This window comes from Apostichopus japonicus, chromosome 17 (assembly GCF_037975245.1).
Source record: "Apostichopus japonicus isolate 1M-3 chromosome 17, ASM3797524v1, whole genome shotgun sequence".
NCBI classification, from domain to species: Eukaryota; Metazoa; Echinodermata; class Holothuroidea; order Aspidochirotida; family Stichopodidae; genus Apostichopus; species Apostichopus japonicus.
Genome location: NC_092577.1, coordinates 20,420,166 through 20,437,051, shown reverse-complemented (window position 1 = coordinate 20,437,051; position 16,886 = coordinate 20,420,166). Strand labels below are relative to the sequence as shown.

The window sequence follows — 16,886 nt, the reverse complement described above, 5'->3', positions numbered from 1 at the left end:
CTGACTGAACATACACTGAATACAAATAATATTGAAGTCTCCCTGACAACCAAAGACACATGTGCTGGAACTATTCAAATTGCAGTAATTTACAGGTCTAAAAAGGTTCCCATGCAACAATTCCATGATGTTTTCAGTAACTTTGTAAGTCACATAGATGATTCACAACCAACATTGCTTGCTGGTGATTTCAATGTTGATGTACTTCAAAACACACCAGACCAAAGAAGCCTGATTTCTTTATTCACAAGCACATTCACATACAAACAAATCATTCTTACTCCTACAACAGACTATAACTCATGCTTAGATCACATCTACACAAACATTCCTACAAGTCAAACAATTGGTAGTGGAGTCCTTGAGAGCTATTACAGTGATCACAAAGCAACTTGGATTTCTTTGCAGAACCTCCATGAAAACACAACAAATTAAACCAAAATATGTGTCAATATGTCCAGCTATGTGCTCACCATACAATTACTACTCCAAGAACTTCATTTAATTGTGCTTTTTACGTGACCCGTCATACGGGATACAAAACGTCACGGCCAAACGGCACTACCAAACCATCCCATTCTTACAAACGAACCTCAGGTCAAGCGAGCCAAAAAAAAAAATACATACGCTCACCGACCTGCAGAGACAAAACGCCCAACCCCCCACTGAAATATTAAAAAACTACAAAAGGACGACCAGCACGCAGCGAAACAAAACACCCTTCCCCAGCACACCACCGTCCAAAAAAGGCAGCCCTAGATAAACGGCGAAAATCGCCTTCAACCTGAAGGCGAATTTCAGACTTCACCGCCTCCAGGACTGCCTGCCAACTGGCAAATTTCCCCCTAAAAACAACATCACATCTATTCCTCCAAATAAGTTTTTTTACAACAGAACAAACATAAATAATACGCTGCAACACAGCAACGGAACAAACTGGAGGATCTAATCCATACAAAACAAAACCCTGTCCTACCGACCAGGAACGGTCTCCCGTTAAACGGTCGGTCCAGGACTGAAACCACTCCCACAAGTTCAAAACAAAGGGGCAATGCCAAAAAACATGGGCAGTACTCTCTAAGCTGTCACAGCCGGTCCTCGGGCACAGTCCATCACCCAATCGCCAGTGATACCTTTTCAGATTGGTCACCAAGGCACCGTGTGCAATTCTCCATGCAAGGTCACGGAGCCTGCAACCATTTAGCCTTGAATGCACCGAACGCCATACTTCGACAGGATGACGTCCCTGTACAAAAATTGCATTCAAGGCCGAACTGTGAACGAGGGCCGGCTGTGACAGGTCAACAGGGGGCAACTCAATCAGAGCGGAGCAAATGACACGCACCACCCTGTTTGGAGTACTACTATGCGGTTCTCTTTTGCTAAACAGCGCCGGGACCCATCGACGCAGGGGCAAACCGCCCCAAAAACGTACAAAATATGAACAAGGCAACCCTGGGTCAGTTACCGCTACAAACAACTGCTTAAATAACAAACAAGTTAACTTACTTCCCAGATGAACCACCCCTAACCCACCCTTCTCCAGTTTTTGGTACATTAGCGCCCTTTTGACAAGCTCTGTACCACCCGACCAAATAAATGAAAATATCGCTCTCTCCAACCGCACCAGGACGCGACGCGGAATTGGATACACCGCGCCCGGGTACCACAAAATGGGCGAAACAAAACGATTAACTACGGTGACTTTCCCTAGGATCGAAAGCCAGCGGGTGCCAAAGGTTTCGAGCCTGCTCTCAAATACCTCAGCCCTCTCGCTCCAGGTGACATCACCAGGTGCATCGTAGCCGAACCATATTCCATTAATTTGGATATTCTGATCCGACCACGACGCACCGAATGGTAAGTCTCTGTATCTCCAGCTACCAAGACGAAGGCCCTTTGTCTTTTCTGGATTCAACTTCGCCCCGGTAGCTCTCTCAAAAATAGATAAATCCTGCGAGAGTGCGCGAAAGGAGCCGAGACTCGAAACAACACATGTCACGTCATCTGCATATTGAGCGCATTTCACTTTGGCACCCCCTGGCACAACGAATGGAACAAGTCTGGAGTCCCTTTCCAAAAGACGAGAGAGGGACTAGCTAAACAAAACACAAAGTAATGGAGACATAGGGCACCCCTGGCGCACCCCCCTCTCTACGTTAAAAACCTCCGAACAAAACCCATTTACGATAACAGAACTGAAACTTTCTTGATACAAAACAGAAATCCATTTGGGTGGAACTGAAACGTCTCCAATACATTCATTAAAAAACCGCGATCCACCATGTCAAAGGCCTTCTGCTGGTCCAGAGACACCAATGCACATGGCAGATCACGCTCAATAACAAAGTCGGTCAAGTCGCGCATCAACCACAAGTTCCGCTGGATGCAATGACCCTTCACTGCACAAGTCTGGAGATCACCCACAAGATGCGGCATAGCCAGTGCAAGGCGGTTGCACAAAGCCTTAGCCAGCAACTTGTAGTCCACATTTAACAAGGTGATCGGACGCTTGTTACGGGGATCCAAGGGGTCCCCAGACTTGGGCAGCAAAGTAATCATGCCCATACGTTGACTTTGGTTTAACAGTCCGTTTTGGAAGGCGTCTTCGAAGACGGCTCTGATGTCGGGTCCTATTATTGCCCAGAAGGTTCGGTAGAACTCCCTCGGAAGCCCGTCCGAACCCGGGGACTTGCCATTCTTCATCTTCGAAAGCGCCTTCCAAAGCTCAACAGTGGTTATTCCGCCCCCCCAAAATATCATTGACATCGTGGGGAACGGTTTTTGAGATTCCCCTCAATAAATCAGCCTGTGCCGACAAGTCGACATTGCCACGCGTAAACAAACTCGAATAATACTCTTTATATACGCGGACAATGCCGTGAGGGTCACTAACCACGGTCCCATCGGTAGCGCGCACAGACGGGACGCGTCTGTCACCCGCCGATGAGCTAACGGACTGGTAAAACCTCAGTGAAGGGCGCTCCTCGGCTTCCACCGCTTCCACACGGGCCCTGACGCGGGCACCATGGTACTTTTCATCGAGATAAGTCTGCAAAGCGATGACAGCCGAAGGGTCGCCAAACTTCACCTCCGCGCACAGCTTCGAGAATTTTTCTCTTCGACGCCGTGCGCGGGTCACGCAATACTGAATTGCGTAGCGTTTGATGCGCAACTTTACATCATCCCAACATTGGGGATGTAGAAGCAAAGGCCGGCTTCAATGTTTGCCATCCTTTGTACCTGGTCTCGAAACCCTGGCGGAACTCTGCCTCGCCAAGAATCCGACAGTTAAGCTTCCATAGGCTCCGCCCGATGGAGAAAATGGAAGGCAAAACAAAACGTGCTACCACAGTGTCATGGTCAGAGAGCGGACAGCTGAGCGTCTCGCAACCCGAAAATGTAAAACTTACGGGCGCATACACTCGATCTATCCTGGAGGCATCTTCTCCGTTAGGCCTCACCCAGGTATACACCGTACTACACGGGTGCATATGCCTCCAGACATCGGCTAAAAGGTGTGCCGAAGTGAATCTGTCCAATTCTGTGATCCCAGCGTCAGGACTAGCAGACACAGAAGCCCCGAGTCTGTCAAGACCCGAGTCTGGGACACAGTTAAAGTCTCCGACCATGACACATGGTGCACTACCAGGAACAAAGGAAGGCAGCGTGTTAAAAAATTCTCGTCTAGCAGAAGGCCGATTGGGAGCATACACATTGCAGAGGGAGATGTTACCCTGTGGATACTTGAAAAGAATGCCAACCAATCGGCCCTCGTGATCCGTCTCCACCCTAGTGGCACAACCCGCCTGACGAGGTGACAGAAGGATGACAGTGCCACAGGATGAAGACGAACCAAACGAAGCATGCAGCCCACCACCCCACTCATAAGCCCATAGAGGGACATCTTCTTCCAAAATATGTGTTTCTTGCAGGCAAACGCAGTCGACCTCCATTGAAATACAATGTTGGAAAATGCGACTGCGCTTGCGATGATCCCTCATGCCATTCACGTTCAAAGTGGCAACTGAAAATGTATGGGCCATGAGAGGGCAATGGGGCAAAACTACGCCGACGACGATTCTGTAAGCTTCAAGCGCGCTCTAGACGACATATCGTCGTCCGAGTCGTCACTTGAGGCCGACCTTTTTAGAGAGGGTTCCCCCATCTCGTCGTACCAGCTCCCCAGCTAACACACAACGTAATAATAACGTTATTTTTTGGTTGTGGTTACGTTGGTGTCCGCCCAACGTAACGATAACGTAAATAAAACGTTGCCAACTTACGTAATATCACAACGTTTTTGAAACGTTTCAAAGAAACGTTTAAATAACGTTAAATAAAGGTTCCTTTTTTAAAAACGTTGTATTAACAGTTTCACGATTCGTTATATTTACGTTTATATATTACGTCCACACAACGTAAGGTTTTACGTTGACATTACGTTGCAGTTTGGTTACCTCATGACGTAACAGACTTTACGTTGCATAAACGTTAGCACAGTTCGTTATATTTACGTTTGAATATTACGTCCACACAACGTTAAGTTCTACGTTGACATAACGTTGCAGTTTAGTAACCTCATGACGTAACAGACTTTACGTTGTATAAACGTTAGCACATTTCGTTATATTTACGTTTGAATATTACGTCCACACAACGTTAAGTAATACGTTGACATAACGTTGCAGTTTAGTAACCTCATGACGTAACAGACTTTACGTTGTATAAACGATAGCACATTTTGTTAAATTAACGTTTGAATATTACGTAAATACGACGTTGGTGATATACGTAACTATTACGTTCTAACTTCGTCAAGAAGATAACAAAACAAGATAAGTTTTTTTGATGTTTCCTGTTTACAGAAGCCAAATTAAAAATGTTTCCGTGGTTGTAAAGTAAACGCTTACTTTTAGCTTATCGTGTTATACAGCACTTACGGTTTTATACATGCAGTTCCGTGCATATGCCTAAATCACAAACTGTTTGTTACATATGGTACTTTTTAAGAAAAAGTCACCCAGGAAAGAACCTGGGCACGAAAACCAAACTACCAAACGACTGATCCGCTCTCAGCCCCAGTCCCCTTGCATCGGGACTGTGACTGTGTGATCATCGTCAGGTGTGTATCACCATTCCCGAAGGGAACAGATACTACACATGATCTTAGCCAAAAGGCCGAGAAGCGATCACAAACTGTTTGTTACATATGGTTTTTAGCTCCGTGCATATACCAATTCGTCAACACTACATGGCCTGCTTTTGTGCAAGGCCCAATCGCTGCACTCAAAGGCAACTGCCTGCAGTAAGCACGCACATTATTGGTTCATAGCTGACGGTGTAGGCGTGGTTATTACGCTGAGCATGGGCAGTACATAAACATGCATAAAAGCGCCAGTTTCGGAAACTACTAAAAATATTTCACACCTTATTCTGATCAAGCCTGCTTTGACTGCTGATTGGTCAATAACTATCACGTGAATTCTTCAAAGACGCCGTGCTGAGCCGACGACAACAGGTTCACTACAGTACTGTTGTAGACGCTTACGTGCAAGAAAAAAATGATATAATGGGTGTTGAAAAACTTTAATCCAAATGTTCAAGGTAAGTTTCATTGATAAATACACACACATCAGCAAGGTCTTAGATATTTGTGTAGTAAACGACATATTTTAGGTAATTTCACGCCTCTATATAGTGTTCAGCGTAGCGTTACTTAGGACTAGCCTACTCAATGATTGTGCGCCTAACGTTATGCTAATGTTATGTATGTAAGCATACAGTAGTGCTACTAGTACTAATATTTAGTAATGTATGTATGACTATGAATGCCAATGAAGCTACACCGAATACCAGCATTTGACTTCGTGATTAAGCTAGCCTAGTCCACTGCAGCTCTATACAAGTCTTCCGTATTTTTACGGGAATCCGGTTTTTTTTTTAATTCCAATAAACAGGGATGTAAGTCTTCCGTATTTTTACGGAAATCCGTTTTTTTTTTAATTCCAATAAAGTTCCACAAAATTGTTCGAATATCAAAGACACAACGCGGCAAAAATGCCTGGCCCGTTGCAGCAAGCTAACTTCAATTTTCACTCATCGATCACTCAAAATACCATTTCCAGTTTCGCATCATCGCATTGCACTGTACAACATTGTGCCATGTGAATATCGTTGCGTACGTGCGAACTTCAAATCGCTTTAGCTCATTTCTGTTGTTGAAAAACCTTGCCTAATTCATGTTGATTGGACTGCTAATTAATATCTTTGTAACTGCTGGTGCTCGACATAAGTTTTGGAATTAACGCTTGTGATATTTGTGAGCGGCGGAAATCTACGGGATACGCATATGAAAGTTGATATTTGTGATCGCATTCGAATGTGAGACTGTTTTTTATTCCGTATTTCGCTGCGACGTATTCGTAACTTTGAGCTAGCCTAACATAACGATAGTGTGTAAGTAGTAAGAACTAGGGGTAGGATGTGTTAGGATGGCATTCACCTGGGGTCTCCAAATAGTTTTCCCGGTTTTTTTTTGGCTGCACTTTCATCCCTGATATTGACTTATGCTACTGTTGTTTGTTTAATTCCCCACTTTTGTGTGGCCCCTAGTTACAAAGTAGTTAGTGTAGTCTAGAGCAGGATTAGTGGAACGGAACTGCAGTCATCAAATTTTACTGGTGGTCTGTCAACACTGCCCTACATGTAGGTACACAGGGAATTGGTTTCTTTCTTATATTTATATCCGAAAAATACAACTGTTTGAAACTGTGCAGCCTTCACTTTAAACTTCATAAAATTACCCAACATGTGTTTAATTTTTTCTTTTCTAGCAGAAAAATTAAGTAAATAGACAAAGCTTCACTCTCCTGAAAATAAACCCTGAAGGAGGTAATCAAAGCAGTCGTCCCATTGGAAAATCAAGAAGTAGCTACAGCAAGGTATCCCTATACATTATTAAAGTACAGCTGCTTAAGGCAGATCACACTAACATAGTAACAAGCACAGTAAAAATAATTAGCCAAACTAATGTCCAAATTTCCAACTTTGTCACTATTTTACTGGTCTTGGCAGGAAAAAATAAATTAGACCTGTCGAAGGGAGGAATTTTAGTGTATTTTGCCGTAGAATAAGTATTCCAGCCTATTTTCAGTTTCCTTTGATTAAATGTAGAACAATTTTTATTACTGAATGTTAGTCTCTAAACGAGAATGTTTTCAGTCATGTGAAAGTAAGACGTCAGGTATTCCTCAGTGATTTACTGTGTTGTTATGCATCACACTAACTAAAGATATACAACCAATTCATCATGTACTTAATTTTTTTAATCTTTCTGACCGTAAAAAGTATCTGACCATTCTAGCATTATTGGCTTGAATTTGGTCGTGAAAACACTCATTTAGCTGATTTTCAAGAAAGTTTGGCCGTGAGCATGTTTTACAATTTGGCCACCTTAGATTGTACAGCTACAAGACTTGAATGCTCCTATCAATGACAGGACACGGAAAAAACAGAATTTAAGCATTTAAATCACTGGAATTTTATGTACAGGTCAACAGTAAAGCAAAAAGTGAGTCATGAAGTTTGTTTGCAGGTAAAGTTTTGCAATTTCTGTCGACAGTTAGGCACAAGTTTATGAAAGAATTATACGGCCTGGATGTGCATCACAGTACATATTTAAAATCTTTAACGGTGTGTACCTATTTAACAATGATGTTAACTATACATTGTACATTTAGTGAGGCTTGTCTGTTCATAGGCTGAGGTCTACATCTACATCTTGTGTAGCAATTTCGTGAAACTGATGCTGTATATTGAACTCGGTGTGATCTTGTATGAAAGTTGGCATACCGTTATTCATTTTTCTATCATATGGACAGGCTTTAGAAAAAGAAGCTGGAAGCAATTTGCACTGCCAGCATGTTTATTACAATAACTCCTATTACTTTAGTTATTTTGAAGGCAAGGAATCATTATACCTTGTAGTTTCTAGTAAAACCAAATTTCTGTGTAACTTTTGCTAGGAGAGACAATTTTGAATTTACGATATCACAAAAGTGTCACAGTTGTTATTATATCTTACAGCCAAGGAACTGATGTTAATCTGCCAATGGCTTGATAAATGAGATGGTGAAGGAAAATGGAACGAAGGGCCAACGACACATGCAGCTGAAGAAACATGTACATGTTTTATTCAGAACATTTACTCTGTAGGGTTATGCATAGTGCAATGTTAGGCTTCATTTTAGTTCCTTGCTGAAGGTTCAAGGAATCTATGCGTAGTATGCGATGGTGATTGCGTGTGTGTGTGTGTGTGCGTATGTGATGCCCTTTGCTCGTAAACACGATAACTCAACCAGGGCAAGAAGTTGGATTGAAGCCATACTTGGTACATAGATGCGCCATACTGAGTAATAGAACCCTATTGATTTGTGCTCATTTCATGAATAATGAGGTCACAGGGTCATACATTAAAATCTCCAAATGCTAATAACTCTGCAACCAAAACTTAGAATTCATTCAATAATTGGTATAAATATGTTGGTAGATAGCGGGTACATTTTGATATATGTAAAAGTTGATATTCTGCATATTTATTAGGGGGCGGGGTTTAATTTGATTTTAACTAAAATAGCTTGTAAACAGGGTAACTGAACAGGGACAAGTTGGTTTTAAGTCATACTTGGTACATAGATGCGCCATAGTGAGTAGATGAACCCTATTGATTTTAGTGTTCATCTTATGAATAATAATGAGGTCACAAGGTCAAAGTAAAAATCTCCAAATGCTAATAACTCCGCAACCGAAATTCAGAATTCATGAATAATTGGTATGAATGTGTTGTAGCTAGTGGGCACATGGTAACATATGTTCAAGTTGATATTATGCATATTCAAGAGGGGGCGGGGGCTTAAGTTGATTTTCACTAAAATAGATTGTAAACACAGAAACTGAACAACGACAAGTTGGATTTAAATCATACGTGAAGCATATATGCGCCATAGTGAGTAGAAAAGCCCTATTGATTTTGGTGCTCATCTTATGAATATTAATGAGGTCACTGGGTCAAATGTAAACATTTTCAGAATTGAATCATACTTTGTGTGTAGGTGGTTGTAGATAGCGGGTACATGATAATGTATGTTCAGTGTGATATTATGCACATTCATTAGGGGGCAGGGCTTGAGTTGATTTTTGCTAAAAATAGCTTATAAACATGGTAAGTTAACATAGTTTAGTAGGTAGGTCCACAGTCAGTGAAAGAACCTTGCTGATCAAATTAATCAACAATGAAGAAAGCTTAGGATTATAATCTCAAATGGCAAGGAATCACAATAAGCCAACTGGCTTTCTGGTTTTCTGCTGGCTTAGTGTTATTGCGATAAAATACATAATATGCCATTTAAAGCTGGAAACTCTAATGTAAACTTTATCCAATGGGAACAACACAATTTATTTCTGACATTCAAGATTGCATATCTTGGAATTGTACAGTACACAATTGTCATACTTAATATCTACTGCCTTGACTAGATGGAGGTAATAAATACTTTTTACATTGCCAAAGCAAGTATGAAATTTGCAATTGACTGAACTTCATGGTGATAGGTATGATGATATGTACTGGCAATACCACTACTACTGACCACACCAAATTCAAAGTTGGTATCAACTGGAACACTCAACTATGTGACTAACACCTGTTGTGACACAGAAGTTCCAACTTGTCACCCAAGTTGGTCCTAATTACATCATGCATGAAATGATTCGACAGCTTAGAGCTACAAAATATCTTCCTTACTACAAGTTTCCATGAATTTCAAGAATGAATTCTTCAAAATGATACCAGTCTTAATGCAAGTGTTGATAAAATTAATGTCAATGTATAAAGTTTAATACGTAACTACCTGGTCTTGCAAATACTGTTACCTGAATATGCTTTACCAGAGGAAACACCAACAGGCAAACTACACAGACATTTACTATCTTATAGAACTATCCCTTCAATTGTGTAGTGTACATTCTGTATCCATTTACTTAATTTTCCTTGTTCATCATCCATAGTGTGCTTTCAACTAAAATAAGTAATTGACATAGTTTTCTATTTTAGCATTACACTCAAGAGATGAGTTCCTTGTAAAACCTGTATTTTTATTATCAACCATTGACTCTGGTTCCAGTTAGAGATATTAAATATTTTGTCATATTACTTTCCAGATTGGGAACAACATTGCTTCATTTGGAAAGTTTACCGAAAACCCAGCCCTTCATTTTGAAAAGCAGGAGGACCCATAACCGGCTTTGTCTTCATTGACCGCGAAACAGTGAAATGTTGTAGCATGTTGGAAACGTTTGAACTCGGCTTTATACTATTTTCTATTTTTGACTACCAAATTCTGTTTGATAGTCTGGACAAAGAGTACGGTTGTAAAGGCAATACTTCAATTGGATAAAGTCCTATTTCACAAACCGCTCGCTGAATGTTAGCATTAACAGTAAACACTCTTCACCTCGCTATCTTGAATATGGAGTTCCACAAGGATCAGTGCTCGGACTGTCTGTTTTCACATTTAATACCTCCCAATTGAAGACGTTATCACTCCCACGGTCTCCAAGGAATGAATTATGCAGATGATACACAAGTTTATGTGTCAATGTACATTGATGAAAAGGATCAGACTATTGGAAAACTTGGATCATTTATAAACGAAATTAAAACTTGGTGTGTAAGCAAAACACAAATTCTCAGCGACAACAAAACTGAATTGATGCATGCTTTTCATCCTGATTTCGTAATGTCAACCCTGCAACTTCCCCGTTAGCAATTAAAACTAAGACGTATGGTTAGCAACTTAGCATTCTTTCAAATTTGAGGCCCCCAAACTCTGGAACACTCCCAACCCAAATTAGGGATTCTCCTACCATAGACAATTTTAAAGCGTCTTATAAAGTTATTTATTCACGTGCTTCCCACATTGGACACTGTAATATTTATATTGCCGATCATTTCGTGTATCTTTTAGTATTCTTTTAGTATGTTGTTTTTTTGGTATTCATTTTGTTCCTGTAAAGCTCATTGAGACCGTCGACATAATGCGCTATATAAATAAGTATTATTACAGTAGTTTTTATTATTCTACTTCTACTTCGGAATGTCTAAACTTGTGGAATTTCATCCAAAAGTTCATTTATGGCATGGGAAAAGGTAAGGGTAGAGAGAGATCTGTTCCCAGTGTATCTCTTCTCATGAATTTCGTAACTCCTACTGAAGCTCCCTTAGTAGCAAACACATAGGCCTACTTTGTTTAATTAATAGCAAACAGACAGACACTTTTTTGACCTAATGTATTAATATGTTGATATTTCTAGCAGTTTGTATTACAGAACCCACAAGGAGTCTTTCCAATTAATTTCATAAAGGTTTAGCAAAGTAAAGCATGTGAAAGGTACACAGTTTTATGTACCACAACCTGAAAGTTTCATCTCAGCTGTATTACCGATTGCAAAGTAACCCTGTACATCACTAATATGTAGGATAGAAATACTACAGTTTATCTTTTTTGAGCTGACTATCTCAATACATTCATAATAATATGACCTTTCAAAATAACAGCCATTATTGACCCGGTATGGAGGTCATTGCATTGAGTGCATTTTGGTTGGACATTATGGAATTTATGTACTAAAAATTTTAAATTCATTTCAACTGAGCAATTGAACAAATTTGTAAACTGTGGAGTTAAAGCAACTGAGTAATCCTACATTTTTCTGAGTTTTGATAAGACATTATCTTGTTTTGAAAACAATGAACTAAATTAACATGTCAAATTATGGGGCAAAAATGTTGATGGAACTTTTAAGCTTCCGTACATCTCTATAGATGTAGTGAAAACAATGTGACAACACTTTTACTGGTAGAAATTGGATTTTTTTTCGGTGGACAGACTTCATGCTCTAGCTTCTCCTGCAAGTAACCATTGGGAGGGTCTATACTCTGGTTAAATTGAAATTTTAACAAATTGCGACATTTTAACTGAGGCAATTTTTACTGTGTCAGCAACTACAGCCTAGGCCTAGCTTACCGTTCTAATATTTTGACGAAAGATTTTAAGGCCAATTTATTTAAGTAGTAAAACATGAGACTGGTATTATTGAATATATTTAAAGCATGAAATGTTACTTTACTAATTAATTTTGAACTATCGCAATTCAATGGACTATAAACTCTGGTGGCAACTGTCATGACTATAGTAATATTCATAAAGATCTTGATTTATGATAAATTGAAATGACACGTGAGAGTAAACCCAAGTAATAAAATTTTGGGTACCGTTGTTGCTTCTTAAAAGAGCCTGAAGCTTAAGTCGATCGAAAGAAGTATTATTATATGTTAACTATTTTGTTTATTATTCTGTCATTGATAATTTTCCAAAGAGAGGATATAAAACAATATTACGTAACAATAAAAATCGAAATGTCTTGAGTCCTTATTGGTAGTCAAGATGTGTTAAGGCATAGGCCTACTCAGTGTGTACGTGAAGGTTACTTATTGGTTACTTAGTTACGTAACCATTACGTTATATCACAACGTTACTAAAACGTTAATGACTAACGTTGCGAAATCTCGTTGTATGAACGTTGCAACAACATCGCAAAAAGGTTATACAAAAACGTTAATGCAACGTTATTATAACGTATCATCTAAACGTTACAAAATAACGTAATAAAAACATAAATACAACGTTATTTTTGGGTCTAAATATTAGGTAAATATAACGTCCCCTGGAGTCTACAAAATTTCGTAACTACAACGTAACTTTCTGACGTTAATACAACGTAAACGGTACGTAAATATAACGTTATAAAAACGTAATTTTGTTAGCTGGGTCGTCCCAGTGGCACGTTTTGGCTCGACGATCACCGAGCCCCCGGAGTCGCTGTCAGACAGAGCCTCCGGAGACCCGATGACCACCGAGTCCCCGGAGTCGCCGTCGGACAGAGTCTCCGGATCTGGCGATACCGGCGGCGGACTGGGGACGGAACTGGACGAGCTGATAGGGGAAGCTGGTGGAGACTTTCCCGGTGCGGGCACGGGGTTGGGGTCTGCAACTACGGGGGAGGGTGAACTAGGTGCACCCGGTTCCCCCTCTTTGCGTGGAGCTTCCTCCGAGGCAGTAGGTGCGCCAGAACTTGGCGCCTTTGATTGACCCCCACTCTTTGTCATGAAGACATAAGAGGGACAAGCGCGAAAAACATGCCCCTCCTTCCCACAGAGTGAGCACACAACTTCGCTTGGGCACACTTTTTGTTTGGGCAGCCCTTGGCTTCGTGCCCGGTCTCCACACACCTGAAGCAGGTACGGGGCTGACCGGGGTAACGCACGTGAGCTTTATGCCCGTTCAACACCCCAGGGGCCTGTGCGTAGGAGCACATTTTGATGGCCTTGACAGCCCCAAACCGACCTAAAACAGTTGCGACAAGTTCCTGACGCACCTCTAGTCCTACGTGGATGACAGTTACCCATACGCTCGTATGGAGTAACTGTCAAACCTTCAACCCCACTCAGCAACGTGACACCCTTCTGCCGGGTCACGTCACTTGTAAAACGTACATCATAAGTATTACGACCCTGGAGAGCTTGCAACGCATCAACCTCTCCAGGCACAACAACACCCATACTCTCTAAAATACTAAAAACTTGCACCGGTGGAACCGCTTGTTCACCGGTGAAGGTTAACTTAACAATTTTGGAATCACGGCGCGATGCCATGATACCGAAGGTGGTTGGGCCACAGAGGAGTAACAAAACAAACTAAAGATAGGTTGGATAAAATACAATATACGATGACTATATACGATAACGATATACGAACTGGCGCACACCCGCCTGGCGGGAAGTATAGCACAGTACAGTACAGTACAGTACAGTGAAAAAAAATTATCAACCAATTGTGTTTTATCAGCTACTAAACACTGTAATGATCACTTGTTTGCCTATAGATAAAGGAGAGCTACTACTGTACATAGCCAGCATAGCCGCTGCTAATAGTGCTCAGTATGAATATATACAATCATACAGTATGAAATGAATATTCAGTTGTTTGTAAGTTACTAAACATAATACCAAACACCCAAAATACAATAACATATGTAATATAAAAGACTATACCCACAATTTCAAACATTGCTGTGTGTTTTCACAAAGCAATATTGTGCACTGATGTTATATGGAGAGATGGGACTGAGGAGTTGTGATAAAATCTACAAATGTTGATGCGAAAACTAAAGCTTGTGATTACAAGACATACCATATACTTTTGTGTTAAAATTAAAGATCTTACATAATCCAAAATATTTGCTATAAATATAGCTGTTATGAGGCTGTTGCCATTGTTGCCCTCTGAACTAAAGGTGAGTAACTACCTTTTTTGTGAGGTTGATGGAGCATTTTAAGTCTATGTTAAAACTATTAAGTCAGGTCATCCCATTGCATATTACATATCCTAACTCAATTCGGAATGACTCAAATAATTGGTACTGGAGTTCTCGAGAACTATTACAGTGACCATAAAGCAACATGAATTTCCTCGCAAAACGCCCATAAAACAAGAAAAGTTAAACCAAATGTGGGTATACATTATGTACTTTTCATATCACAAATTACAAAGAAGTACATTGAATTCTCATTATTGATATTATTGTCAATTATTATTATTGATTTTATTGTTTTACTCATGATTGATATTATTGATATTACTGAGATGACTTCCAATATTAACTATCAAAATTATGTTATTATTTACAGATGAACACCTTATCATCCATTTTGAAGGCCCCTAAATCCTACGGGCCATACCCGAAAGCTGCGAGGGTACTTGTAGTAGAAAATGGAATGCTACGAAAAGAAATTTCCGAAAAACCAAACAGTTCTAGTGCGAAACTTCCAAAAAGGAAGATACTGTATGATAATTAATAAGATGACACAAGTGGTAGCCTCAACACCATTACAAAATATTGATGAAGGCATTCTGCACCAAGCTAGGTGCCTAGTGAATCCACCTCCTCCAGAACTGGTTTTACTGAAAGACATTGCAGTACCTACATCTGGCACACCGGCTCCATTGGTGACAGTATGTGGCGAAGTAGTACAGGTAAGAAAACAGAACATATCACCTTGAAAGAATAGTCCAAACAAAAAATGAAACTTTCCAATAAATAGAGGAAAAATTCCACTTAATGGTCAAATCCCATTACATAGCATTTTTAGTTCTTGATTTTTTAATGAACTTCTACAGATAATTTGTTTCCACAAAAAAAAAAAAAATTAACTTAAAAAGACAAACGCAAGCTTCTGGATTCTATGTGCAACTATGATATCACAAATGTTTCCATATTCTTCATAAAATTGAAAATGTGAACAACTATGACAGTTCATATATCAGGAACCAAAATGCTATTGCACTTTCACCACTGAGTGTAGATTTTTCTCCTTTATGGCAATGTTCATATTGTTCTGGACTAATCTTTTCAAACTTAAATATTCAACCATAAAGAATACAAAAAACTGTCTTCACTAACCTACTAATAACAATAGAACAGAGTTTAAAGAATAGAAAAAACTATCTTGACTAACCTACTAATAACAATAGAACAGAGATTAAAGAATACAAAAAACTGTCTTCACTAACCTACAAATGATAGATTTCTTCTTAAGTATATATGTTCAAATAAAGCCAACAAAATTAGTCCACTGCAAATTGAAAAATGTTTGGAATGAAGCATAATTTCTTAAATCTTAGAGATTTTCATGGTAATTTATCGCACAATTATTTATACCAGAGTTAATGGTCTTAAAGTTGCGCTTATGTTTACAAAACTACATTGTATTTGCTGAAAAATGATAATTAAATAAATGACCAGCTGCATACTCAGTATAAACCTCTTACTCATGCACCCAAATCCCCAGCTGAACGGTCTAATATAATTGAAGTATTCCATAAGCTTAAACACAGGAGAAAAACAGTCAGGTGAAAAATGAGATATTAACTTTGGAAGTCCTGTAGGAACTCCTTATTAGAGTAACAAAGTATTACATTTAATGAAAAGCTAATATTCAGTGCTCAGCCATTCCACACGATCGCCCTTACCTTGACTGAAATGTTAACACTTATATATGAAAGTGTTTGTGTTACTAAGTATTAATTAAAACATGCATGAACAGCAACAGCAACAAGTATCACAATAGCTCAATGTCACTACTTGTTTCTATAACCCAATATTAACAAACCATACAAATTTACCATCAAAAGTGGAACTAATGGCCAGTTGAATCGAAGGGTCACCTTTGACAACCAAACACTAACATTTACTTTATTTTGTCTTACAGGATGAAACAGCTCATGTTGTGGGCAAGGGTGCCCAAGAAGTACGCAACATATTGTTAAAGGAAGATGATACCACTCATTCAGTCGCCTTGTGGAACAAATCAAGCCGTTCACCCATGAAGACTGGTGACAAAGTAACAATAACACATGTATCACCCAGGAATGATAAATTTTTATGGAAACTGGCTTTGTCAAGTGCAAACGACACAACCATTACCGTAAGTCCATAAATAATCTACATTATTTGTACTGTTTCATCCTGTCAAAACCCAACCTAAGTCTATAAATACAATGTAAAATTTATGCAGACTAAATCCTGTGGAAAACTGGATAGTACACTAAAATCAAATATCAACTTCCTTTGGTTTACCTTGCAGTCACAATGTCAAACTTATGATGGTTTTATAGTCAGATAATATAACACATTCTACACTCAACTCTGAAATAGTATCTGTCATTATTTTGATAAATACCAAATCAATTGTCATAAATAGCAAT

At 39.6% G+C, this 16,886-nt stretch overlaps 1 protein-coding gene and 1 pseudogene across 1 annotated transcript in view; one reads left to right on the top strand and one right to left on the bottom strand.

Annotated features, from left to right (window-relative positions):
• The window catches only part of LOC139984717 (uncharacterized), a 32,881-nt gene that overhangs the window by 14,837 nt on the left and 1,158 nt on the right, over positions 1 to 16,886 (top strand). The window contains exons 2-3 of the mRNA XM_071998743.1: positions 14,810 to 15,155; positions 16,391 to 16,606. Of these exons, the coding sequence (XP_071854844.1) occupies positions 14,892 to 15,155; positions 16,391 to 16,606 (480 nt within the window). The 5' untranslated portion in view covers positions 14,810 to 14,891. The remainder of the gene's footprint in view (positions 1 to 14,809; positions 15,156 to 16,390; positions 16,607 to 16,886) is intronic.
• On the bottom strand, positions 4,983 to 5,193 carry LOC139957808 (U2 spliceosomal RNA; annotated as a pseudogene).